Raw genomic sequence first — 24,556 nt, 5'->3', positions numbered from 1 at the left:
TCTGGGCTGGGAGGCAGCCTGGGGAGACTGGCCAGCGAGCGTTTCCTGGACCGTGGGGTCAGGGCCACCCCACGACAGTCACTGGGCAGGGTACTCAGACCACACCAGAAACCAGGAGGCACTGAGCCCTGGGCTTGTCAGAGCCTCCAGTGACTCAGACGGGAGGATCAGGGTGCCCACCGCCCGCCTGAGGACCCCAGCAGGGGTGCTCACCGGGCTGGGAGGCTCCCTCTGGCTGCGGGCGCTATGGATGCTCCCGATCTCTGTCTGTGAGCTGGAGTGGGACAGGCCTTCGAAGTACGGCCTGGGAGGTGGGGACAGAGAGTGCGTTGTCCTCTGGCACACCCCCACGGAGCCCAGCAGGGTCGAGCGCAGAGCAGGCCCCACCCTCGAGGGCCACAGCACAGGCGAGGACACCGCGGGCCTGAGAGCCAGCCAGCAGACCTGTGCCCCGAAGCCCCCACCCCCTGGGGGCTGGCCCGGGGCACCCGACACCTGGAGGCCTGATGGGTGGGGCACCTGGGCCCCCCGGGCCAGACTACAGGAACTGAAGGTCAAGTTAACGAGGGGACGAGGGGCGGGATCCCTGCAGCGTCTGGTGATGAAGCCACACGGGTGTGGAACTGTGAGGCTGGACCGCAGTGCGAGGCGGCGGGATGAGGCCCGAGATGCCATACCTCCGCCCAGGACTGGGCCGGGGGGCCGGGGGCTCGCCCTGCGGCACGGCTTCCAGTGGGGACAGCGCGGGTCAGACAGGCATCAGCTGTCAGAAGCAGACCTGCCCCCCCTGAAGGCAGAGAGGGGTCAGGGGCCCACCGTGCTGGCCTTGAAAGTGGAGGGGTCGTGGGCAGAAAGAAGGGAAGCGGGCCCCCTGACCCGAGCCTGCAGCCGCCCCTCCAGGGGGAGGAGACTGGGGGCCAAGTCAGCAGTCACTCGCTGGTCAGGACTCTGCCGTGGGCGGGGGCAGCGGCGGTGCTGCCATGGGGGGCCGATCTGCTGTGAGGGGCATCTGCCATGGGGGGGGTCCCGCCGTGGGGGGAGTCTGCTCTGGGGGGGTCACACTGTGGGGGGGCAATCTGCTGTGTGTGGGGGTGTCTGCCCCAGAGGGGGTCCCCACCATGGGGGGGAAATCTGCTGTGGAGGGGTATCTGCCCAGGGGGGGTCCCGCCGTGGGGGTGTCCCACCGTGGGGGAGGCTGCCATGGGGGGGCAATCTCCTGTTGGGGGGAGTCTGCCCTGGGGGTGTCCCGCCGTGGGGGGGGGTCTGCCCTGGGGGGGTCCCACTCTGAGGGGGCAGTCCTACCCTGAGGGGGGGTCCCGCCATGGGGGGGGTCTGCCATGGGGGGTCCCACTCTGAGGGGCGGTTCCGCCCTGAGGGGGTCTCTCCGTGAGAGGTCTGCAAGGCTGCGGGGGGCAGGTGACAACACGCCAGCCCCCTCCTGGGTGCTCCCCGGGTTCTGATTTGTGCTTGTTGAACGTCTAAAGATCAGCCAGGCCACAGATCCTCCTGCCTCTGACGTGGGCTCCTGGACTCAGACCCGCACGCTCCCCCAGCCCCAGGCCAGGCCGCAGCCCCCCACCTCCCCCAGTGCCCCCTGGCTCCCAGCAGGATGGACAGCCCCGGGGCACCCACTGGTCCCTCCGGGGTCCACATCCCACCCGCCCCTCCTCCCTGGACACGGCCTCCTGAGGGGCTGACCCCAGCTGACTCCAGACTGGACTCTCCCTTCGCCACGCCCCACCCCTGAAGGCCCGCAGACCCCGGGCCCCCTCAGAGTCAGTGCCTCCTGTCCACCCCTCCCCAGAGCCCACACCCCAGACGGCCTTCCGGCCCCGACGACCACCCAATGGGCCTCCTCGCGGCTCGCCCCTGCCGACTGCCGGCTCTGAAGGCCGGCGGCCGTGCCCACGTCCGGGATGCTGGCCGCACCCACCTGAGCTTCGGCTTGGGGGTGCTGAGGACGCTGTCGTCGTCCTCCATGTCAGGGCCACTGTCGCTGGGGTTCTCCACGTCCAGCGTGTCATACAGAAGGTCCAGGTCTTCCTCGACCTCGGGGACGTGGTCTGCAGGGTCCTGCTCCGAGTCCAGGACCTACGTGAGGCCAGAGGTGTGAGGCTGCGGGACAGACGGGAGGAGACTGCTCGGCCACCCGGCACCCTTCCTCCAGCCGGTCCCTGCGGGCCCTGGGCGTCCCGCTGAGGCCTCCGGTCACGTGGGCGCTTGGCTCAGCTCTCCTCCCCAGCCTGGGAAGCCTGCAACTCCAGCACAGCCTTTAGAGCATCCGGCAGCGCTCCGACAACAGAAGCTGCCCTCCCCGGGCGCCCCCACCCCGACAGTCTCCCAGGCCTGTGCACTGGGCCTTCCCAGGAGGGCACACGCCCTGGAGTCACTTGGCCTGCAGTCTCCCCTCAGCATAACAGCGTGTGAGTGTCAGTGAGTGTGTGTGCGTGCACGCATGCACACGCGCCCACAGCTGGCTCCTCCTTGCTAGTGGGTCTTCACGATGGGTCACAGCGTGCTCCCAGGATCTGTGGCTACAGAGAAGCTCCCGTAACGCCCCTGGCCTGTGTGGACAGGTCTCCTCCTCACGGGGCAACACGGGGCACTGCTGCGTGCCTGGCAAGGGTGTCTAACCCGTTCAGCCTCTTTTCCAAAGTGGTCCCACTACGGGTGTCCCCTCCAGCACGTGAGGGCTCAGATGGTCACACGTCCCCATCAACACCTATCTTCCGTGTCCCTGGGGACGGCCAGCCCAGCGGCTACCGAGAGGCATCTACTGATCTGCACTCCCGATGACTAGCAATGCCAAGCATCTCTTCATGTGCTTACTGACTTGTTTGTATTTCTTCTTTGGAGGAGTTTCTCGTCAGGTCCTTTGCCCACTTTTTAAAGCGGACAGTTTTTTCATTGTGTTGTTCTGAGTCGTAAGTGTTCTTTATATGCTCTGGATTACAGGTCTCTTACCAGATATATTATCTGCAAAACATTTTATCCTGTGAGCTGTTGTTTCACCTTCTTGATGGTACTGTTTGGAGCACAGCGTTTTAAATTTTGATGGAGTCCAGCTTACCTGCTTCATCTTTGTTTGCTCATGCTTTTGGTGTCATATCTGATCCAAGCTCACAAGCACTCCTGTTTTCTTCTAAGAGCTCTATAAGTTTTAGCCCACATAGCTAGGTCTTTGACTCACCTGGAGTTAATTTTTGTGTGCACTGTGAGGAGGGGACTCTTCTGTGCCCAGACAACCCACTGTTCCAGCACTAGGTGCTGAGAAGGCTCTTTTCCCCCCCATTGAATGGTCTGCTTGGAAATCAGCTGACCGTTAACAGAACGACTTAACCTCACTTCACTGATCCGCTGAGGACGGCGGCTTTTGCCAAGTCCTGAAGACAGTGTGAGTCCTCCACGTCTGCTCTTCCTCACTGACGGCCTTGTTGATTCTGGGTCCCTTGCATTCATGTGTAAGTTTCAGCACTAGGTGGTTAGTTTCTGCAGAAGGGTAGCTGGAGGTCTGCTAAGGAGTCGTGTGAACCTGGAGGCCAGTGTGGGGAGGACCACGGCTGAGTGGCCTGGCTCTGAGCGGCTCACGTGAGGAGCCGCCACAAGGGGACGGCGCCCGCCTCGCCTGCGGACACATGGCCGCCGCTTCCGGGCAGCACGCTCACATCACACGTGCGTGCTCACACGTGCCGTTGGGAGGGTGACAGGCAGGAAGGCTAGGGGTCTCCACACGGGGGAAACAGGCTGCAAGTGTCAGACATTTTTTATCTCTCTCAAGCGGCAAGAGGAAAAAACTACAGCGTCAGATTTTTTCCCCCTCCTCTATACAAATTTAAAAGGTTTCTTTTAAAATTCTATGTTGCCATGACGACACCTGGTTCCACCTGAACTTTTCTCAAACCTTGAGCGAACTAACGCGTTTTTCTTACGGAAACGTTTTTCTTAAGCTGTGTTAACGAACTGTGTATTTACTCTAGGTTCTGTCTTTCTTCAAGTCAGTTCCACCTAAGACTCAGAACAGTCTTGACAAACCAGCATGATTTTACCCACGCAAATGTTCTCTTAAGCTCTGTTAACCAGACCATGTATTTGCTTGGAAACCTGCTTTTCTTCAAGATTCACGTCAATCATTTCACAGCCTGGGATGACTCGCCTTGTGCCAATGTTATCTTAGAATGCATGTTGTGGGTGAGGGGCCTGGTAACAATCTCTGAGTTTTGAGAGATTTTATTTCTCTAATTAACAGCCTCCTGACAGGCATGTAACTTATTCCTAAAGACTAGCAGGGGGGCCGGAGAAGGCAATGGCAACCCACTCCAGTACTCTTGCCTGGAGAACCCCATGGACGGAGGAGCCTGCTGGGCTGCAGTCCATGGGGTCGCTAAGAGTCGGACACGACTGAGCGGCTTCACTTTCATGCATCGGAGAAGGAAATGGCAACCCACTCCAGTGTTCTTGCCTGGAGACTCCCAGGGACAGGGGAGCCTGGTGGGCTGCCGTCTATGGGGTCGCACAGAGTCAGACACGACTGAAGCGACTTAGCAGCAGCAGCAGCAGCAGCAGGGGGGCCCTCTTTCTGCCCCCTTCCGATGCCTGTGTCAGAAGCTGTCTCTCTCTCTTTCATACTTTAATAAATCTTTATCACACAAAAGCTTTGAGCCATCAAGCCTCAACACTGGCCCTGCATTGAATTCCTGTCCTCCGGAGGCCAAGAATCCCGGCATCATTCACGGCTCAGCAGCAACCGCTCACTGTTGGGACCCACGTGGTGACAAGGCCTTGGGGCTCAGACACTTGCATGCCACACGCCCTGGGTGGGTCCAGAGCCTGGGGACGAACTGTCCTCTGATCACATTTAAGAAAAACCAGGCATTTTTCTTCTGGTTATCAAAGTTCTACAAACTCATCATTTGGAGATTAAAAGAAAGCAAAAAGAAGAAATTTTACAGCACACGGTTTGATAGTCGGGGAGGCCGTGTGTGTGGTGACAGGGTACATGGAAACTCTGCTCGGTTTTGCTGTGAACCTAAAACTGCCCTGAAAAATAAAGCTGACTTAAAAAAAAACACTGCGAGACACAAAAGCCCGTGGTCACCCCCCCCCCCCCGAAAGACAACATCCCGCTTTCTTCCAGGTCTGTCCAGCGATCTGTCGTTCAGGAAGCTCGGTGGGCACTGCCTGGCCTCTGCCCGCCCCCCGAGCGGCCCTGGGGGTGGGCCCCCCGGTCCACACTCCTGGACGAAGACAGCGCTGCCGGAGACCCGCCCGGAGCTGGGCTCCAGGCCCTCCTCCCACCAGGGCCCCCGCTGCCGGGGGCCGCCCCCTCACCTCGTCGGAGACTTTAAACCTCCGCAGCAGGGCCACCACTTTCTGCTTGAAGTTTTGCTGCTGCAAGACAAGCGGGGCGCGGTCAGAGTGCACGGGGCTGCTCCTCAGTGACGGCGGCACGGCAGCGGGCGGACTGGCTCAGACAGCCGAGACCCGTGACCTCCAGCCGCCCGCACTTCAGCAGCGGCAGGCGTTTTCAAAGTGTGAAACCACCCTTGTGCTCACACTTGGAAACGGCCCACAGACGGGCTGGTGGTCGGGGGCCAAATGCGGGGACGGAGGGGAATCTACGGCTCTTCCAGAAGCCTCCAAGCGTGAGGCCCCACCCTGCCTCCTTGGACCGTGGTGGCGGCCAGGGTGCGGGGGCCCATCTGCTCCCAGCGGTGGCGGCCAGGGTGCGGGGGCCCATCTGCTCCCAGCGGAGCCGTGGCCACAGGGCTCAGCTCTGGCACCGACCCGACAGGAGGAGCCCCGGCTCTCTCCACAGAAGCTGGGCGTCGGGCCCTGGGCCCGAGGCTCACACAGACGCTGTCCCAGCACTTCTGGACGCACTGCGGTCCGGACAGCTGGCTCACTCAGTACTCAGGAACCAGCCCGTGGCCTCCTGGCCTGGCCGAGGGTGGGGGGCTCTGGGGCAAGGGGTCGGCTCTGAGGCTTCCCCGGCCGCCCTCTACGCTGGCCTGGCCTGGGGCTGTGGCCCGGCACGCGGGGCAGCCGGGCACCAGGGTGGATGCTCTGCCTGGACCTCCCTTCTGGAGGAGGGCCCGGCAGCCCTTCCGAGCCCTGGGCCCGCCTGCCCAGAGCAGACAGGGGCCGGCCTCACACTGGGCGTGTCCAGGCCAAGCGGCAGGCAGCCGGCTGGGCTCTGCTCAGGGACTGGCCTTGCCCGCTGCCTCCGGGCCTGTGGCCCGCAGCCTGGGGTTGGCCCGCTGATACCATGGGGGCCCTCCTCCCAAGGCGAGGCCATGGCGTAGGGCCACCCACCTTCACGCCATTTGCAGGGAAGAGGCTGGACCTCAGGAGAAGCCACAGAGCCAGGCTTCCGGGGCAGCATGCGATCGGACGGGCCGCCCCACACCCTGCCCGCCCCAGACCCCCGCCCCCCCGCTTCCCCAGGTTAGTAAAACCAGTCTCCACCGACCCTGGTCATGGACGGCGTTCTTACTATCGATCGCCGCTGCTTCTTGGGCTTCCCCACATCAAAGTCGTCCTCGTCCAAATCCTGCAGAGACACGCCACGCCTGAGCCCCATGCGGGGCCCGGGGACCCTCCCCACACGGACTCTGGGCGTCAGAGCGCATGCTCGCGGCGTCCAGGCCCCAGGATACCCTGTGCTGGTGGCTCTGGGGGGTCCTCATGTCCCTTCAGGGGCCCCACGCGGCTCCAGTGGCCCCGGTTACCCAGCCCCAACCCTTACTGCCTGGAGCACCCACTGGTTACTCTCCCCTGACCCCCCCTGCCCCCCGTAACTGGTAACTCTCCCCGTTACCCCCCTCAGCCCCCTAGCTGCCCCCTGCTCCCCCCCATCACCCCTCAGCCCTACCTGCCCCTGCCCCTCGTCACCCCTCAGCCCTACCTGCCCCGGCCCCTCGTCACCCCTCAGCCCTACCTTCCCCTGCCCCTCGTCACCCCTCAGCCCTACCTGCCCCTGCCCCTCATCACCCCTCAGCCCTACCTGCCCCTGCCCCTCGTCACCCCTCAGCCCTACCTGCCCCTGCCCCTCGTCACCCCTCAGCCCTACCTGCCCCTGCCCCTCGTCACCCCTCAGCCCTACCTGCCCCTGCCCCTCGTCACCCCTCAGCCCTACCTGCCCCTGCCCCTCGTCACCCCTCAGCCCTACCTGCCCCTGCCCCTCGTCACCCCTCAGCCCTACCTGCCCCTGCCCCTCGTCACCCCTCAGCCCTACCTGCCCCTGCCCCTCGTCACCCCTCAGCCCTACCTGCCCCTGCCCCTCGTCACCCCTCAGCCCTACCTGCCCCTGCACGGCATCATCGCTGGCCTCCTGCTCAGAGGAGAAGCTCTCGTACTCCTCCTCCGAGTAGTTCTCTGCGGAGCGGGCGCACAGAGGGGGGCACCCTGAGACTCGGACCCCCGGTGTCCGGCCCCTCTGTGCAGGGGCCGCGTGGACACGGCCCCCACGGGTCCCCCCTCTGTGCAGGGGCCGCGCGAACACGGCCCCCAGGTGTCCCCCCCGGTCGTCTTCCTGCCCCTCACAGGGCTCACCCCCACGCGTCCCCCCACCGTGGTCTGGCCCTTCCTGCCCACCACAGGGTCCTGGATCTTTGGCTGGACTGGTCCCTGTCTGCCCACCCCCACCTCAGGGGAGACAGTGACCCCAGCTGTGCCGGAAGAGACAGCCCAGGACGGTGTCAGACCCGAGAAGGCACCATGGCTTCCCGCGACTCGCTCAGTAGCTGGGTCCCTGTGTGCAGGCGGGGCTGGGACGCCCACCACCCAGAGGGCCTCCTGCAGACCCTTGTGTCCCCTCCCCAGCTCCTCACGCCCGCAGGCGCATAGCCAGGAGGCGGCGTCCCCGGAAGAGAGGCGGCCCGAGGCAGCACTCACCGGCGGACTTGGCCTTGGGGCCGGCCTGCATGGCACTGTCCTCGTGGTCAATGGGCTGGCTGGACAGTGAGAAGATCCAGATCTCGGCCACCTTGACCGTGGCCTCCTTGATGTTGCTGCAGAGGCTCAGGACCTGTCCGCCCTCCGCCGGCTGCTGCAACACCTGCGGGGGTGCGGCTCTGAAGGCCCTGCTGGCCCGCGCTGGGGGCACATGCGGGGGTCCGCTGGGCCTTCCTCTCGGCAGTGACCAGAGGGGCCACGGTCAGCCGGGCAAGCATGGGGGGGGCAGGGGGCGCACAGGGGCAGGAGGACAAGAGGACACGGAGCCAGTGGCCGGGCCGCGAGGGGGCCTGCTACATCAAGCGGGGAGGTCAGCGCCAGGCCCAGCTCCTGAGCATTACAGGCTGTCGAGGAGGGGCGCCGTGGCAGTGGGCAGTGTGTGAAGCCCCAGGGGCCAGCCCAGACAGGGCCTGAGCCTCAGGATGCAACGCCAGGGACCAGGCCCTGGGGGGCCAAGGAGGACGGGCCCCCCGAGCGGGCCTGGGGCCCTGGTGCCACAGAGCGGACACCCCCTGGGTATCACCCAACAGGACGGGGAAGCCCTGGGGCCGCTCTGATCACGAGAGAATCAAGCAGACCTCTCTCTGAGCAGCAGAGCCCCCCAGGCCCACCTGTGCTCCACTAGGATCCCAGGTGCCCAAGCAGTTCGCCTGGATGGGCCTCGTCAGGACAAGCCAGTGAGCAAATGCCTCCATGTTTTAGAAGCTGTGTTTGGGGTCATCTGATCAAATACAGCTAGATGCTGGAGTTTTAGGGACCAGATTCTTTTCTAATTTGGGGGACTCAGCTGGAGCGGCCAACTCTTTAGTCAAGTAAGAAATTGAGGCTTTTGAGAAAAGCAGCACCTCCTCCTATCACCATCACTAAAAAAGCCGTGTTAACAAAGGGGGCTGGCAGCGCCCTGGCCCACCACCCACCCGGGCAGCCTGCTTCCCGCTGGGCAGGAGGTTCAGGCGGGCAGTGAGGGCTGGGTGCCTGCAGGGACGACCCCCACCCCCGCCCCACCCACCAGGAGGCACAGGAGACCGTCTGGCCGCCGCCCTCACCTCGGCCATGTTGATGGAGCCGGCGGCCAGCGTCTTGTAGCCCAGGATGGTTCGGTTCTTGTACCTCTTTCTTCGCTGCAGCATGATCTGAAGCTTGTTGCCTTCTCTTTTCAGGAAGTGGGGGTACTGCGGAGGAGGGGGGGCTACAGTGACACAGATGGCCATGCCCTCGACACCCACGGGCCACACGCCTGAGCCTGGGGCCTCCCTGCCCGCTGGTCACCGCGGGCCTCGGTCACCAGGAAGGGCCACTGGCGGCAGACATGTGCCGTGTGGTCAGCCCGTGCGTCTACGGTAACTGCTCAGTGGGGCACCTGCCTGGTGGCCCAGGGCGCCGTGTCCGCCCAGCACCCTGGATCCAAGCGGCCACTCCCGCTCCCGGGCCCACGGTGGCTGTCCACGCTGGCGCACTCAGAGCAAACGTGAACGTTTCCTCGAGGGTCATGCCTAACAACCTACTTTAAAAGCGGGCTGCGGTGGGGGCGACACCCCAAGAGCGTCCACACCCAAGGAGCCACAGACTTGAAAACAGTGAACTGCACGCTTGGAAATTACACTCAACAGACCTGATTCCTGGGGCATTCCCCGGTGGTCCGGCGGTTGGCTCTCACTGCCTATGTTCAGTCCCTGGCTGGGGAGCTGAGATCCCAGAAGCCACTTGGCGTGGCCAAATAAATAAATAAAACAATAGAACCTGATTCTCCTCACTATCCCCCTCCAAAAGAAAAGTCAACACAAAACCCAGAAGCTGCTGTGGGGCTCGGGCAGTGAGGCGGCCTAGGGGGCGGGGGCGGGGGGGAGAGTCTAGCAGGGCTCTTGCAGACGGTCTGGGGGGCGGTGTTGGGGGAGAGGCTAGCAGGGCTCCTGCAGATGGTCTGGGGGGCGGAGGCGGGGGGGGGGGGACGCTTGCAGGGGTCTCACAGGCGGTCTGGGGGGCGGTGTTGGGGGAGAGGCTAGCAGGGCTCCTGCAGACGGTCTGGGGGGCGGGGGCGGGGGGGGGAACGCTGCCCCGGTCTTGCAGACCGGCCGCAGCACAGTCCCATCTTACGCGCTCACAGCAACAGGGGTTTCTGGGGTTTGGAGGCAGTGACGCTAATACAGCAGGTGTGCTCAGCCAGAACTCCATGGGATGAATGAAACAACTTGGGTCTTAATTATGCAAAGAGAAGTGGGGGGAGGAGGAGCCTGGGGGGTGCTGGTCTGCCCACCCCGCCCCACAGGAGTCCCCAGTTTCACACATGGTGGGGGAGTCCCGGTCTAAAGCCCACCAGCGGTGCAGCCCAGAACACCCGAGGGCTTTGAACTTACAGCCCTGGCTTTCCGCGGCCCCTTCCCGCTTCCTCTCCTTTTGTCTGAAATGTCGAGTTGCTTACTGCCCCGCCCCAACACGCATCTCTTCTAAACACGGATGAGACGACCGAACCCGAGCACCTGAGTGTTGGCCTCACCACCCTCTCTTCATCGTGGGAAGGTGAGGAAAGACTCGACCTAACACCCCAGCCACGTTTCTAACCCTGGAGAGCCCGCCCGGTGGGAGACGGGCCGTCCGTGCGCGCGCGCGGGGCGGGGCCCACCTGCAGGGAGAAGGTCAGCGCCAGGTCGGTCTCCACTTGTCCGCTAGGGGGCAGCACGATCTCGTGGGAGCGCAGGATCCGCTTGGAGCCCTGGCACAGAGCAAGGCAGTGGGGCTCAGAAGGGGCAGCGAGGCGGCGAACACCGGCGAGGCAGCGCCCTTCAGACAGTCGGCTGGAGAGCCGCAGCCGGGAGGGGGCGGCCTGGGCGTGATTCCCACAGGCACCACGGCGCGGGGGCTATCCGGAGCCTCAAGACAGCCCGCATTCTTTGACCTGCTTCCAACTGTGGTGCTGGAGAAGTCTCTGGAGAGTCCCTTGGACATCAAGGAGATCCAACCAGTCCATCCTGAAGGAAATCAGCCCTGAATATTCAGTGGAAGGACTGATGCTGAAGCTGAAGCTCCAATACTTGGGCCACCTGATGCGAAGAGCTGACTCATTGGAAAAGACCCTGATGCTGGGAAAGACTGAAGGCAGGAGGAGAAGGGGACGACAGAGGATGATGTTTGGGTGGCATTACCGACTCAACGGATGTGAGTTTGAGCGAGCTCTGGAAGATAGTGAGGGGCAGGGAAGCCTGGTGTGCTGCAGCCCATCGGGTCACAAAGAGATGGACACGACTGAGCCACTGGACAACCTCCTCTAGAGGTCTGTCCCAGCGCCTGAGAAAGGAGACTGAGATGGGTCACGGCCAAGTTCCCTGCACTCATGGGACAAAGATGAAGGTGGATGAGCAGACATGCGAGAGGCCACGTGTCCCCAGGAAGGCAGGACGATGACGGGGTCCCCCCCCCGCCGCCCATAGCAGAATGGGTGAGGCGGTCAGTGACTGAAGCCCAGCAGCACGGCCGCAGGACGGGGAGGGCAGCACCAGCCCCGAACCAGACCCGGAGAACACGGGGACGGAAGTAAAGACAGACCCGGTGCGCAACCCGCTAAGGAGCTGGGGGCTGGCAGGAAAAGTGAAGGGGAAAGTAGTCACGACTGACTAGTCGTGTCCGACTCTTTGCGGCTGTACAGTCCGTGGGATTCTCCAGGCCAGAATACTGGCATGGGTAGCCTATTCCTTCTCCAGGGGATCTTCCCGACCCCGGGATCGAACCCAGGTCTCCCGCATTGCAGGCGGATTCTTTACCAGCTGAGCCACAAGGGAGGCCCCTGACAGGAAAAGTTACTCACTAAATGGCCATGATACGTGGACAGATGGTCCGCAGAGAACACCCAGTCCCGACCTCAAACCTTGGCCCACAAGAAGTTCCAAACGGATTAAAGATGTTCACCATAGCATCATCTTAAAAACAGCTGTCCCAACACAGACAGCCTCAGAACTGGCTCCGCTGAGCGCAGGACGCAGACACAGAGGGACCAACTCAGCCCCACGTCCGGGGAGCACCGCAAGGAGCCAGGCTCACAGGGCCGGGCGGGCCAGTAGAGGTCACCCCGCGGCAGATGGGGGCTCCCCAACGTGCAACCGGGATGAGGGGTTCAGAGACGGGTGAGGGCAGGAGCGGGTGCAGGTCCCGGAGAAGACGCTGACGGAGCCACAGGGGTGAGGGCACCGCGGCGAGCCCGCAAGGAGGACAGTGCCCTCTATACGCACGTGGGGGCTGGGGCCGCTCTGCCCGCGGCTGCTCTGCCGGACCCCCGCACGCTCAGAGGGCGGACACCCCCGCGGCCTGGCGCTCCCCATCCCCGGCCTTGCCCCTGTGCCCATCACAGCCATAGCCCCAAGTTCCCTGCACCCCTGAGCCCGTCTGGGTCAGGCCTTGAATGGACAGGCCTGTGCCAGGTGAATGGGGGTCCCAGCAAGGATGCGGGCAGGGGCGGCAGCGACCACAGCGGTCAGTCAGGGGGCCAGCTCATCTGCTCTGACGGCCTGGGGGCGGTGGAGGAGCCGGGAGTGGACTGGAGGCCCAAGGACAAGCCGGGGAGGAGGCCACGTGGGGGGCAGGCCGGTGGAGCGGGCGCCGAGGTGAACTCACAGGACAGGCGGGGTGGCTGCGAGGGGGCCTGGACTCGTCAGAGGCCGAATGCTCCGTAGGGACGGGGTCCAGGCGGGACCTTGGGGAAGGGCAGCTGGAGGGACGGGGGCCCAGCTGGGGGTCGGTTCTGTCAGAGGTCGACGGCACGGGTAGTGGGGGCCAGGGAGGGTCCACCCCTTGCTCTGACCCAGAGAGGTTCCCGGGCCAGGGGGCCCCGAGCAGAGCGGGCCGCCCGCGAGCTGGCAGGGCCAATTTCTGCGTAGGCATCGCCCCGTGAGCTGGGAGTGCCGCTGCCCCTCGGGGCCAGGGGCCTTTCCTCGGACACAGGCTCTTCTCCCCAGGCCCTGGGCTCCACACTGACCTCTGGTCCAGAGGGCAGCCCGGCCCCGAGCCCCCGAGCTGCTCCCGGAGGTCCCGTTGGGAAGCCTTCCAGACCCTCAGGGTCAGAGCGCTCAGGCCGGCTGCAAATGGGGCACCAGCAGCCTGGGGTGGGGGGTGAGGCCCAACTCCGCCCTGCGGGGCTGACCGATGGGGTCCTCAGAGGACAGGCCCCACCGGGGACGTGCCCCCTTCAAGGAGCCGCCCATGGGCACCCGTGAGCCACGCTGGGGGGCAGGAGGGGCCGCAGTGGTGGGCCTGGCAGGGCCCCCGCCACAGGGTCGGCAAAGGGCCAAGAGCCGCCCCACGAGTGGACGCGGGACCCAGACCCCCAGAGGGCCAGGGCCCCCACGGGGCTAACAGGACCCCTCCTCCAGGGCAGCCGGGCGCAGGGGGCACTGAGGGCTGGGGTCCCGGCCCCTCAAGACACGACGCTTGCTCAAAGGCAGAAGGGGAGCCTCTGAGGCTCGAGGGACGCTGGGCACTAGGGCCTGGGAGCACAGCGCATTTGGCCTGGGGTAGGGCTCGGGGGAGGGGCTCAGGAGGAGGGAGCAGGTCTTTGGCCCGCAGCAAAGGTCTGCGCAGGCGCGCCCTTCACCGAGCAGGGGGCTGGGGGGGGGGGTCTGCACAGGGGAGGGCCCTCTCTTGTCCCCCCGCAGCACGCACACCCGCAGGGCCCCAGGGCGGCGCCAGGGGGAACCCTCACCTGCATCTTGACCGCGATCACCACGGAGATGAGCTCCTTCTCCAGCTCCTTGAAGACCACCAGCTTCTTCAAGGTCAGGCTGCACAACCTGTGAGGGCACAGACAGGCTCAGCGGCGGCCGTGGGCTCCGACGTACCCGCGCCCCACCCTGCGGAGCCCGGGCCTCCGTGGACCGTGGCTTTCCGACCCCAGCACCCTGGTGACTTGTGGAGACGGGCCTTGCGTCTCCCGGGGCCCCCACCCAGGCCCAGCCAGGCCGCCGAGGCTGTTGGACCAAGCCCCCCCCCCTGCAGAGGGTCCACGGACCGGCAGGGCAGAGAGCCGGCAAAGACACAGACCGGAGAGCGCCCAGGGAACCACTCCCAGCTGCAGGATCCCAGGGACCCTGCCCTCAGGGTTCACCTGGGGCCCCACCCTCTCCTCTGCAGGGTCCGCCTGCCCCATCTCGACTGCACGGAGATGCATCCGCCCTCCAACCGGTCCACAGGCGCCAGGAGACAGACACAAGGCCTCTCCCAGGCAGGAGATGCTCCAACTCTCCACTCCAGCATGGAGACCCAGTGCGCCCCAACAGTTCCTGACTCTCCGCAGTGAGACCCCAGCAGGGTCTCCAGCAGGACCCCTCCCAAGGCAGGGCCCCCCTCACAGCCCCCAGCCCAGCCCCTCCACCCACAGGGGCTGCTCTGACTCTGCGGGGCCAGGGCGAAAGCTAGAGAAGGAGACACGTGAAAGGAGTTCATGTTCACCAGGACGGACCACATCCTGGGCAATGAAGCAATGCTCCACACACACGCTAAAGAACAGGAATCACATACTCTATGTTCTCGGACGAGAATGGAGCTAGCTAGAAATCAGAGATGGGAAGACGACTGGAAAACATCAGCTACTTGGGAAACTCGACCACACTCGGCTAAATCACCAGCAGCACAGAGAAAGCTGGAAGGACACTGTCGAGAATTGTGGGATGCAGCGGAAGTGGTGCTGAGAGGAGGATTCATAGCATCAAATGCTTACAGTGGGGAAGAAAGACACTCTCCAGTGCACAATCTAAGCTTTGCCTTAAGACACCAGGAAAAGAGCAAATTAAGCCCAAAGTGAGAAGGCAGGAATTAAGGAGAATAAAAGCAGAACAATGAAGCTGAAAACAAAGACACAATTAGAGAAAAATAAAACCCAAATCTGGTTCTTTGGAAAGAGCAATAGACTTGATTAAAAACTCTAGAACACAAAAGAAAAAGAGAGAGAGGGCAAAACTGGCCCGTATCAGAAGATACATCACTCTGGAGCTCACGGACGTGGAAGAGCATGATGAGGGATCCTACAGGTAACCTGATGAACACAAAATCTGAGAACTGAGACTGTAAGTATCAACTCCCTGACAGCTGCAATCTGCCCAAACTCAGCAGGATCTACTAAAGAAACTGAGGACTTTCCGGGCGGCCCGGGGGATAGGAATTCACCTGCTGATTTAGGGACCACGGGTTCGGTCTCTGCTGCGGGAACATCCACATGCCACTGGGTGACGAAGCTCGCCAGCAGCAGCTCCTGAGCCCCCAGGCCCAGAGCCCGCGCTCCGCAACAAGGGGGGCCGCCGGGGAGAGGCCCGAGCTCCAGGCTAGAGAAGCTCAGTGCAGCCGCGGACGGCCAGTGCAGGCAAGAGTCACCATCATCATCATAGAACAGATCATAGAAAGAAGCTGAATTAACGACTAAAAACGTGTGAGAAAGAAAACTCCAATAACACCAACCCTACAAAATCTCTTCCAGAAAACAGAAGAGAATATTTCTCAACTCATTTTATGTGGTTAGTAAATACCCTGGTACCAGCACCAGCAACAGGCAAAAACAGTATAAAAAGGGGAACTACAGACCAGTATTCCTTCATGTAAACATCTTCAACAAAGTATTAGCAAGTTGAAGTCAGACATATATTAAAGGAATAATGAATAATATGCCATAACCAAAGGGGGTTGGTTTGCAAGTTTGGTTCAGTATTTGAAATCAATGTAATACATGTCAACAGACTAAATACGAAAACCAGAAGACCTCAACTGATTCAGAAAAACTGATAGAATTCAATATGCTTTTATGATTAAAAACTGTGTGAACCAGGAAGAGCTTCCCTTGTGGCTCAGCTGGTAAAGAATCCACCTGCAATGCAGGAGACCTGGGTTTGATCCCTAGGTTGGGAAGATCCCCTGGAGAAGGGAAAGGCTACCCACCCCAGTATTCTGGCCTGGAGAATTCCATGGACTGTACAGTCCATGGGGTCACAAAGAGTCGATAAGCCTCTTATCCTTATCCATCAAAGGGCAGAAAGAATGAAAACCACAATCATAGAAAACTAATCAAACTGATCACATGGACCACAGCCTTGTCTAACTATGAGCCATGCCATGTAGGGCCACCCAAGACCGATGGGTCATGGTGGAGAGTTCTGACAAAACGTGGTCCACTGGGGAAGGGAACGGCAAACCACTTCAGTATTCTTGCCTTGGGAACCCCATGAACAGTATGAAAAGGCAGAAAGATAGGACACTGAAAGATGAACTCCCCAGGTCAGCAGGTGCCCAATATGCTACAGGAGAAGAGTGGAGAAATAACTCCAGAGAGAATGAAGAGACAGAGCCAAAGCAAAAACAACACCCAGTTGTGGATGTGACTGGTGATGGAAGTAAATTCCGATGCTGGAAAGAGCAACACTGCAATGGAACCTGGAATGTTAGATCCATGAATTAAGGTAAATTGGAAGTGGTCAAACAGGAGATGGCAAAAAAAAAAAAAAAAACCAGGAGATGGCAGGAGTGAAGATCGACACTTTATGAATCAGTGAACTAAAATGGACTGGAATTGGTGAATTTCATTCAAATGACCATTATATCTACTACTGTGGGCAAGAATCCCTTAGAAGAAATGGTGTAGCCCTCATTCAACAAAAGAGTCAACAAAAGAGTCTGAAATGCAGCACTTGGATGCAATCTCAAAAATGACAGAATGATCTCTGTTCATTTCCAAGGCAAACCATTCAATATCACAGTAATCCAAGTCTATGCCCCAACCAGTAATGCTGAAGAAGCTGAAGTTGAACAGTTCTGTGAAGACCTACAAGACCTTCCGGAACTAACACTCAAAAAAGATGTCCTTTTCATTATAGGGGACTGGAATGCAAAAGTAGCTAGTCAAGAGACACCTGGAGTAACAGGAGAATTTGGCCTTGGAGTACAGAATGAAGCAGGGCAAAGGCGAACAGTTTTGCCAAGAGAACGCACCGGTCATAGCAAACATCCTCTTCCAACAACGCAAGAGAAGACTCTGCACATGAACATCACCAGATGGTCGATACCAAAATCACACTGATTAACAGATTCAAGGAATTAGATCTGATACACAGAGTGCCTGAAGAACTATGGATGGAGGTTCATGACATTGTACAAAAGGCAGTGATCAAGACCATCCTCAAGAAAAAGAAATGCAAAAAGGCAAAACAGTTGTCTGAGGAGGGCTTACAAATAGCTGTGAAAGGAAGAGAGGCTAAATGCAAAGGAGAAAAGAAAAGATATACCCATTTGAACGCAGAGTTCCAAAGAATAGCAAGGAGAGATAAGAAAGCCTTCCTCAGTGATTAGTGCAAAGAAACAGAGGAAAACAATAGAATAGCAAAGACTAGAGAACTCTTCCAGAAAATTAGAGCTACCAAGGGAACATTTCATGCAAAGATGGGCACAATAAAGGACAGAAATGGTATAGACCTAATAGAAGCAGAAGATATTAAGAAGAGGTGGCAAGAATACACAGAAGTACTATACAAAAAAGATCTTCATTAAAAAAAAAAAAATCTTCATGACCCAGATAATCACGATGGTGTGATCACTCACCTAGAGCCAGACATCCTGGACTGTGAAGTCAACTGGGCCTTAGAAAGCATCACTACGAGCAAAGCTAGTGGAGGTGATGGGATTCCAGTTTAGCTATTTCAAACCCTAAAAGCTGATGCTGTGAAAGTGTTGCATTCAATATGCCAGAAAATTTGAAAAACTCAGCAGTGGCCACAGAACTGGAAAAGATCAGTTTTCATTCCAATCCCAAAGAAAGGCAGTGCCAAAGAATGTTCAAACTACCACACAATTGCACTCATCTCACACGCTAGCAAAGTAATGCTCAAAACTCCTCCAAGCCAGGCTTCAACAGTACGTGAACCATGAACTTACAGATGTCCAAGTTGGATTTAGAAAAGACAGAGGAACCAGAGATCAAAATGCCAACATCTGCTGGATCACAGAAAAAGCAAGAGAGTTCCAGAAAAACATCTACTTCTGCTTTATTGACTACGCCAAATCATTTGTGTGGATCACAACAAACTCTGGAAAATTCTTCAAGAGATGGTAATACCAGACCACCTGACCTGCCTCCTGAGAAATCTGTATGCAGGTCAGGAAGCAACAGTTAGAACTGGACATGGAACAACAGACTGGTTCCAAATCAGGAAAGGAGTACGTCAAGGCTGTATATTTTCACCCTGCTTATTTAACTTATATGCAGAGTACATTGTGCGAAATGCCAGACTGGATGAAGCACAATCTGGAATCAAGACTGCCGAGAAAAGTATCAATAACCTCAGATATGCAGATGACACCACCCTTATGGCAGAAAGTGAAGAAGAACTAAAGAGCCTCTTGATGAAAGTGAAAGAGGAGAGTGAAAAAGTTGGCTTGAAGCTCAACATTCAGAAAACTAAGATCATGGCATCCAGTCCCATCACTTCATGGCAAATAGATGGGGAAACAGTTGAAACAGTGTCAGACTTTATTTTTTGGGGCCTCAAAATCACTGCAGATGGTGACTGCAGCCATGAAATTAAAAGATGCTTGCTCCTTGGAAGAAAAGCTATGACCAACCTAGACAGCATATTAAAAAGCAGAGATATTATTTTGCCAACAAAGGTCCGTCTAGTCAAAGCTATGGTCTTTCCAGTGGTCATGTATGGATGTGAGAGTTGGACTATAAAGAAAGCTGAGCACCGAAGAATTGATGCTTTTGAACTGTGGTGTCGGAGAAGACTCTTGAGAGTCCCTGGACTGCAAGGAGATCCAACCAGTCCATCCCAAAGGAGATCAGTCCTGGGTGTTCATTGGAAGGGACTGATGCTGAAGCTGAAGCTCCAATACTTTGGTGACCTGACGTGAAGAAATGACTCACTGGAAAAGACCCTGATGCTGGGAATGACTGAAGGTGGGAGGAGAAGGGGACAACAGAGGATGAGATGGTTGGATGGCATCACCAACTCTATGGACATGAGTTTGAGCAAGCTCCAGGAGTCGGTGATGGACAGGGAGGCCTGGCGTGCTGCAGTCCATGGGGTCGCAAAGAGCTGGACACGACTGAGCTGAATCTGTGACCCAGGAATGGACAGGAACTCCCCCCACCTGACAAAGAGCATGTCCACAGGCCCCCAGCAAATGTCACGCTGGACGTGAGAGATGGAATATTCTCCCCTGAGGTCGGGAGCAAGGCCAAGCCACATCCTTGCACCGCTGCAATTTGGTACAGCACTGAAGGCCTGCCCAGGGCACAAAGGCAGAGGAAACAACAGGCAGAGGCACAGGAAGGGACAGAATAAAGCTCTTCTTATTGCCGACAACAGGACCATTATGCAGAACGTCCCCAGGAATGTAGGAGAATGTGCAAACAGCTCCAAGAACTACTGAGCTTAGCAAGATTGAACGGACACCAGGTCAACACACAAAAGGCAGCCACAGTTCTATATATGAGCAATGACAACTGAAGTCAATGTGTAAAAAACTCTTGCATTTACGGGAAAAAAAAAAAAAAGAAATACCTAAATGTAATAAAATAAACGCAGGATCTGCATGCTAGGAACTGCCGACTGCTGTCACAACCGCTGCCAGGCTACGGACATTAATTCTCCCCAAACTAGATCTAAGATTTGGATCCAGGTGCAATTCCAAAGAAATTCCAGTGAGGCTTTTTTATAATTATTAATTAAGTGACTTTTAAATGTATATGGAAAGGTGAAGGAACTAAAACAATTGAAATAATTTGGAAAAAGAAAAGCAGAAACAAACAAATGGGGCCTAATTAAACTTAAAAGGTTTTGCACAGCAAAGGAAACCACTGACAAAGCGAAGGACAACCTATGGAATGGGAGAAAATATTTACAAGTGATTCAACCAAGAAGGGCTTAATTTCCAAAATATGTGAACAGCTCAGACAACTCAATATTGCAAAAACAACCAATCTGATTAAAAAAGGAGCAGAAGACCTGAATAGACATTTCTCCAAAGAAGACATCCAGATGGACAACAGCCACATGAGGAGACTCAACAGCCCCAACCATCAGGGAAACGCCGAGTCTAAACCAGGATGAGGCATCGCCTACAGCCGTCTGAATGGCCACCGTCAGAAAGTCTACAGATCAGAAACGCTAGAGAGAACGTGGAGAAAGGGAGCCCGCCTGCACTGGTGGGGGGAATGAAAGCTCCTGAAATCACCAAGGAAAATGGAATGGAGGTTCCTCAAAAAACCAAAAACAGAGCTATCATATGAGCCATCAAACCCACTCCCAGGCGTATATTGGTTAGAGACGAAACTACTAGTTTGAAAAGATACATGTATCCCAATTTTCATAGCCGCATTCTTGACAATTGCCAAGGCATGAAAGCAACGTAGGTGGCCATCAGCAGATGAATGGATAAAGAAGACCTGGTGTATATGTGTATGTGTCTATATATATAAAATGAAACATTACCAGGCCATAAAAAAGAATGAAATTCTGCCATTTACAACCTGGGTGGACCTAAAAATAAGTCAGACAGAGAAAAACAAAATACTCCATGTGTCACTTATATGTGAAATCTGAAAAATAACATAAATGAACGCATATAACAGAACAGAAACAGACTCAGATAGAAGAAACTAGTGGTTACCAGTGGGGAGACGGAAGGGGGAGGGGTTAGACAGGTGAGGGGACTAAGAGGTACAAACCACCACGCGTGAAATAGACAAGTTACAAAGATGTATTGTACAGTGGGGAACAGAGCCGGGATCTTAAAACAACTTTAAATGGAGTTTAATCTGTGAAACTACTGAATCGCTATGCTAAAACTAAAACGATAATACAAGTCAACTGTACTTCAATGGAAAATACAGTAACTTTGAAAAAGGAAAACAGCGTAGTTGGGCACGCCTCACTCCCTGACATGGAGACTTGCTATAAACCAGCAGCCATCAAGTGCATGTGCTGCCGGCCAAGGGCAGGCGTGTGGAGCGACAGGAGTCTGATAAACAGGACGGCATCAACCTGTAAAGCTCTGCTCTGTGAAAAAGCCTCTGAAGGGGACAAGAAGACAAGCTAAGAGCAGGACAAAACACTTGCAAATCACATATTCGACAAAGGGTTTTGTCTGAAATATATAAAGAGTTCTCAAATCTCAATAACACGAAAATAGTCCAGTAAAAACAGGAAAAAGATTTTAACAGGCTCTTCACTAAAAATAAGACATGTGGCCAATAAACAAGCACATGAGAATACCTTATTGTGAGAATACCTTATTCGCTGTTGCTGTTTAGTCGCTAAGTTGTGTATGACTCTTCTGCAACCCCGTGGACTATAGCCCTCCAGCGTCCTCTGTCTGTGGGATTCTCCAGGCAAGAATACTTGGCAGTTGTAAAGAATGGAGTGGGTTGCCATTTCCTTCTCCAGGGGATCTTCCCAACCCAGGGGTTGAACTTGCATCTCCTGCGTGGCAAGTGGATTCTTTACCCCTGCGCCACCCAGGAAGCCCCGATTACTTATCAGGGAAATGCAAATTAAAGCCAGAGAGAGACACCGCACACCAGTGACAGCAGGAAAACAAGACCCAAAGGCCCGCAGCTGGGGAGTTGGCGGAGAGGCGGGCCGTGAGCCAGCGGGCGGAGGGCCTGGAGGCATCGACCCCAGGACCCCCAACCCCACTGCTGGGAGTCCACCCACGGACTCGGACACGAACATTCACAGCAGCTGAGTTCACCACCACCCCAAACTGGAAACCGAGACATCCCTCAAAGCCACTGGGCCAGCCACACTGGGGAGTACCCCTGGGGAACCGGAGACCAGGCACCGCCAAGGGCACTCGAGTGCAGGGAAGCACGCACACACGCATGCATGCACACGCACACGCTCACACACGCACACGGTGCGGGAGGGAAGCCAGAGGCAGCGGAGCGCAGAGGTCCCGCCCTGCATCTGCCCACGTGTGCGCCTCCCACGGGAGGCAGGCGGAGGGTGCAGGGCAAAGAGGGGAGTAGGGGCGCCCCGAGGTTCGGTTTGGCTGTTCTGACCTGCCCGAGACGGTGACAGGAATCAGAGTTTAGACAGAAAAGGAGACATAGGTTAAATTATACTGCAGGTATGTTTTGTTTTTTTTTTTTCACTGTATAAAAATGTACAGTGGTTTATTGACATGTACATTCCAATGTTTACAGCTGCGAGATAATGAGGCACACTCAGTATTGCACTTCATTAAAATTTCAGGCTCAAACTTAACCTAGAAGTTTAACTGAAACTGCATTTGTAATTTAGTAATTCTTATACAGGACAAACATATTCTGTTTTATTTCCTAGACTGTTATTTAAAAAAAAATTGTGTTAGGATGGCATATAAATGTAATAAGTATCACTGCAGGTATGTTTTTTTAAAGTAACTTTTCAAGAGTTAGAAAAACCCAGAAGACCTAAAGGATATAGTGTCCAGTTGCAAACCAAGCACCTTATTTGGATCCTGCTTTCAGTAAATTAATCATTAAAAAATACTTCCTAGCCCTTATCTGGGGGTGGGGGGGTATCAGGGTCTCAATCGCTTCCTTTCAGGGCTTTCGTAACTCCTGTTTCTAGAAGCCAACATCCCTCATGCCGTGTGTGACTGGGGAGGGGGTGAATCCCATGTTCAGAGGCCACAGCGTGAAGGTGACCCTCCAGAAAGCAGAGCCGGGCACCCACGAGGACATCTCTGCCTCACAGAAACGGCTTGCGGGGCTCGAGCACCATGGTCTGCAGGGAGCCCGTCTCAACCTGGGACGGCCTCACTTCCTGGGAGGCTCCAAGATGCCTGTGACACCTGCAGCATTTGGGATTCTGCGTGTGCGCGCGTGTGTGCGAGCACGTGTGTGCGCGTGCGCGTGTGCGTATATATGCACACACGTGTGTTCCAAGGCACGTTCAAGCGGAAGTGATCCATGCAAACAACGTCAAAAAATCAAAAGGATCACCTGCAGCGAGATGGAGTCAGACCAACAGAACAAATGCTACTTGCTTTTTTATCCGAGGTCGGCTCTGAGAGACAGGCCTGAGGGCCGGATTACAGGCAGCCCAGGACAAGATTTATTGCATAAGGCTTGGCCCTCAAGGAAATCATGAACAAACACACTGAAAAATCCCCACAAACAGTGACTCACCACTACTGAGGACCGTTATTCCGTAAAGCACTCTGCATTGTAAACAACACATTCAATAAGGACCCAAAAGGGAGCCCAGCGGGTCTCACACAAAGTCCCTGTAAACAGCAGTCCCCAATCTTCTTGGCACCTGGCACTGGTTTCCTGGAAGACCATTTTTTTTCACAGACTGGGGTGGGGGATGGTTTCAGGCTGATTCAAGCGCACTGCATTCATCGTGCACTTTCTATGATTACATCAGCTCCATCTCGCATCGCCAGGCATGAGATCCCGGAGGTTGGGAACTGCTGCCGTAAAACGTGAAAACCCGGTCCTTCCACGTGAGGGGGGCCTTGCTCACAGCCGGAGTTCCCTTTCCTCTCCCTGTGTGTACACAGCCAAGCTCCACACCTGGCCCAGGGAAGCAACGTTCTGGTCCGTCTTCTAAATCATTGTAAAACTACAGAGTGATGCCACAAAACCCACACCGCCAAAGACGAACCAACGTTCTCCACAGTGGCTGCAGACCTCCTCTGAGAGAAGTATTAATAAGGCGCCCATAACCACGGAAACCCAGCGTGCTCTCCCACCCACCACCTGGAGGAAGAGTCTCCTTCCAGGAGGCTGCCAGCTGTCCCCTTGATAACAGACCACCCCCCCACGTCAGCTGGGTGCAGGCCTCCTGGCCAGAGACCTCGGTCCTGCCTTGGGCGGGTGGGCCAGGCCCCGGAGCTGTAGGGTCAAGGGATCCCGTTCCAGGTGGCAGGCCCCTTGCTCGCTGTCTCCCGCTAGGACCCAGGCAGGACCGAGGCAACCACATGCCAAGGACGGCAGAGGGGCCACCAGCTCTGGACCAGCCGTCAGCCCGGCGCGGGTGGCTCTGCCCTCCGACTCCATCAGAAATGTCAGCTGTGCCCTGCCCGGCAGGTCCCAGTCTCACGCCATCTGCACAGACGAGGCGGCCCCCGGTCACGTTTCTCCAGCCACACTGACCGCCCCGCGTGTGCCCTTGCATCTTGACCTCCCTCCTCAACTCTCGAGAGCCGTGCTCACGTGACTCGCGGGCACCTCCCACGCCGGTTGTGGACTTGCTCGCTGCAGGGGCACACGGTGTCTTGACCCCCCACTCCCGTGATGGCCGTTCGGGCTGCTGCAGTGAGCAGACACCACCCACCCTGGCCGTGCCTTCACCTGCCACACGGCACCTTCAGCCTGATGGGCTGCCAGGTCCGCTCCGGGCACTCGGAACCTGGGGGGCTGCATCAAACCAGTCTCCCAAGCTGTGGGGTCAACGTGCCCTCCTGGAAGCCCAGGGTGGGGGTGGGGGGTGGTCTGGGTCCTCGGGCAGCTCAGACACATCTGCTTCCCACGGTCCTGGAGACCGGGGGTCCAGGTGCACGCAGGACTGCTCTCTGGTCATAACAGGAGGACCATTGAGGCTGCTCTCCTCGGCTGCCCCATCACGCCTCGTCTTGAGGCTTCTCACCT

The 24,556-nt window shown here is 57.4% G+C and overlaps 1 protein-coding gene and 1 long non-coding RNA gene across 8 annotated transcripts in view; one reads left to right on the top strand and one right to left on the bottom strand.

Moving 5' to 3' along the window:
• The window catches only part of PACS2 (phosphofurin acidic cluster sorting protein 2), a 59,267-nt gene that overhangs the window by 14,993 nt on the left and 19,718 nt on the right, over positions 1–24,556 (bottom strand). For 4 of the 7 annotated variants that reach the window (XM_043922030.1, XM_043922032.1, XM_043922025.1 and 1 more), the window contains exons 2-10: positions 13,640–13,727; positions 10,574–10,663; positions 9,000–9,125; positions 7,894–8,056; positions 7,301–7,374; positions 6,470–6,550; positions 5,329–5,388; positions 1,934–2,091; positions 214–304 (exon numbers count right to left, since the gene is read on the bottom strand). In XM_043922030.1, coding sequence (XP_043777965.1) covers positions 214–304; positions 1,934–2,091; positions 5,329–5,388; positions 6,470–6,550; positions 7,301–7,374; positions 7,894–8,056; positions 9,000–9,125; positions 10,574–10,663; positions 13,640–13,727 — 931 coding nt within the window. The remainder of the gene's footprint in view (positions 1–213; positions 305–1,933; positions 2,092–5,328; positions 5,389–6,469; positions 6,551–7,300; positions 7,375–7,893; positions 8,057–8,999; positions 9,126–10,573; positions 10,664–13,639; positions 13,728–24,556) is intronic. The other 3 variants (XM_043922027.1, XM_043922029.1, XM_043922026.1) reach the window with 2 other exon arrangements.
• LOC122706662 lies at positions 44–12,778 on the top strand. Its single transcript, XR_006344435.1, has 3 exons — positions 44–57; positions 11,492–11,496; positions 12,650–12,778. It is a non-coding gene; the product is annotated as an uncharacterized LOC122706662 (long non-coding RNA).

The sequence above is a fragment of the Cervus elaphus genome, chromosome 13 (assembly GCF_910594005.1).
Source record: "Cervus elaphus chromosome 13, mCerEla1.1, whole genome shotgun sequence".
Classification (NCBI taxonomy): Eukaryota; Metazoa; Chordata; class Mammalia; order Artiodactyla; family Cervidae; genus Cervus; species Cervus elaphus.
This window is presented reverse-complemented; position numbering and strand designations above follow the sequence as displayed.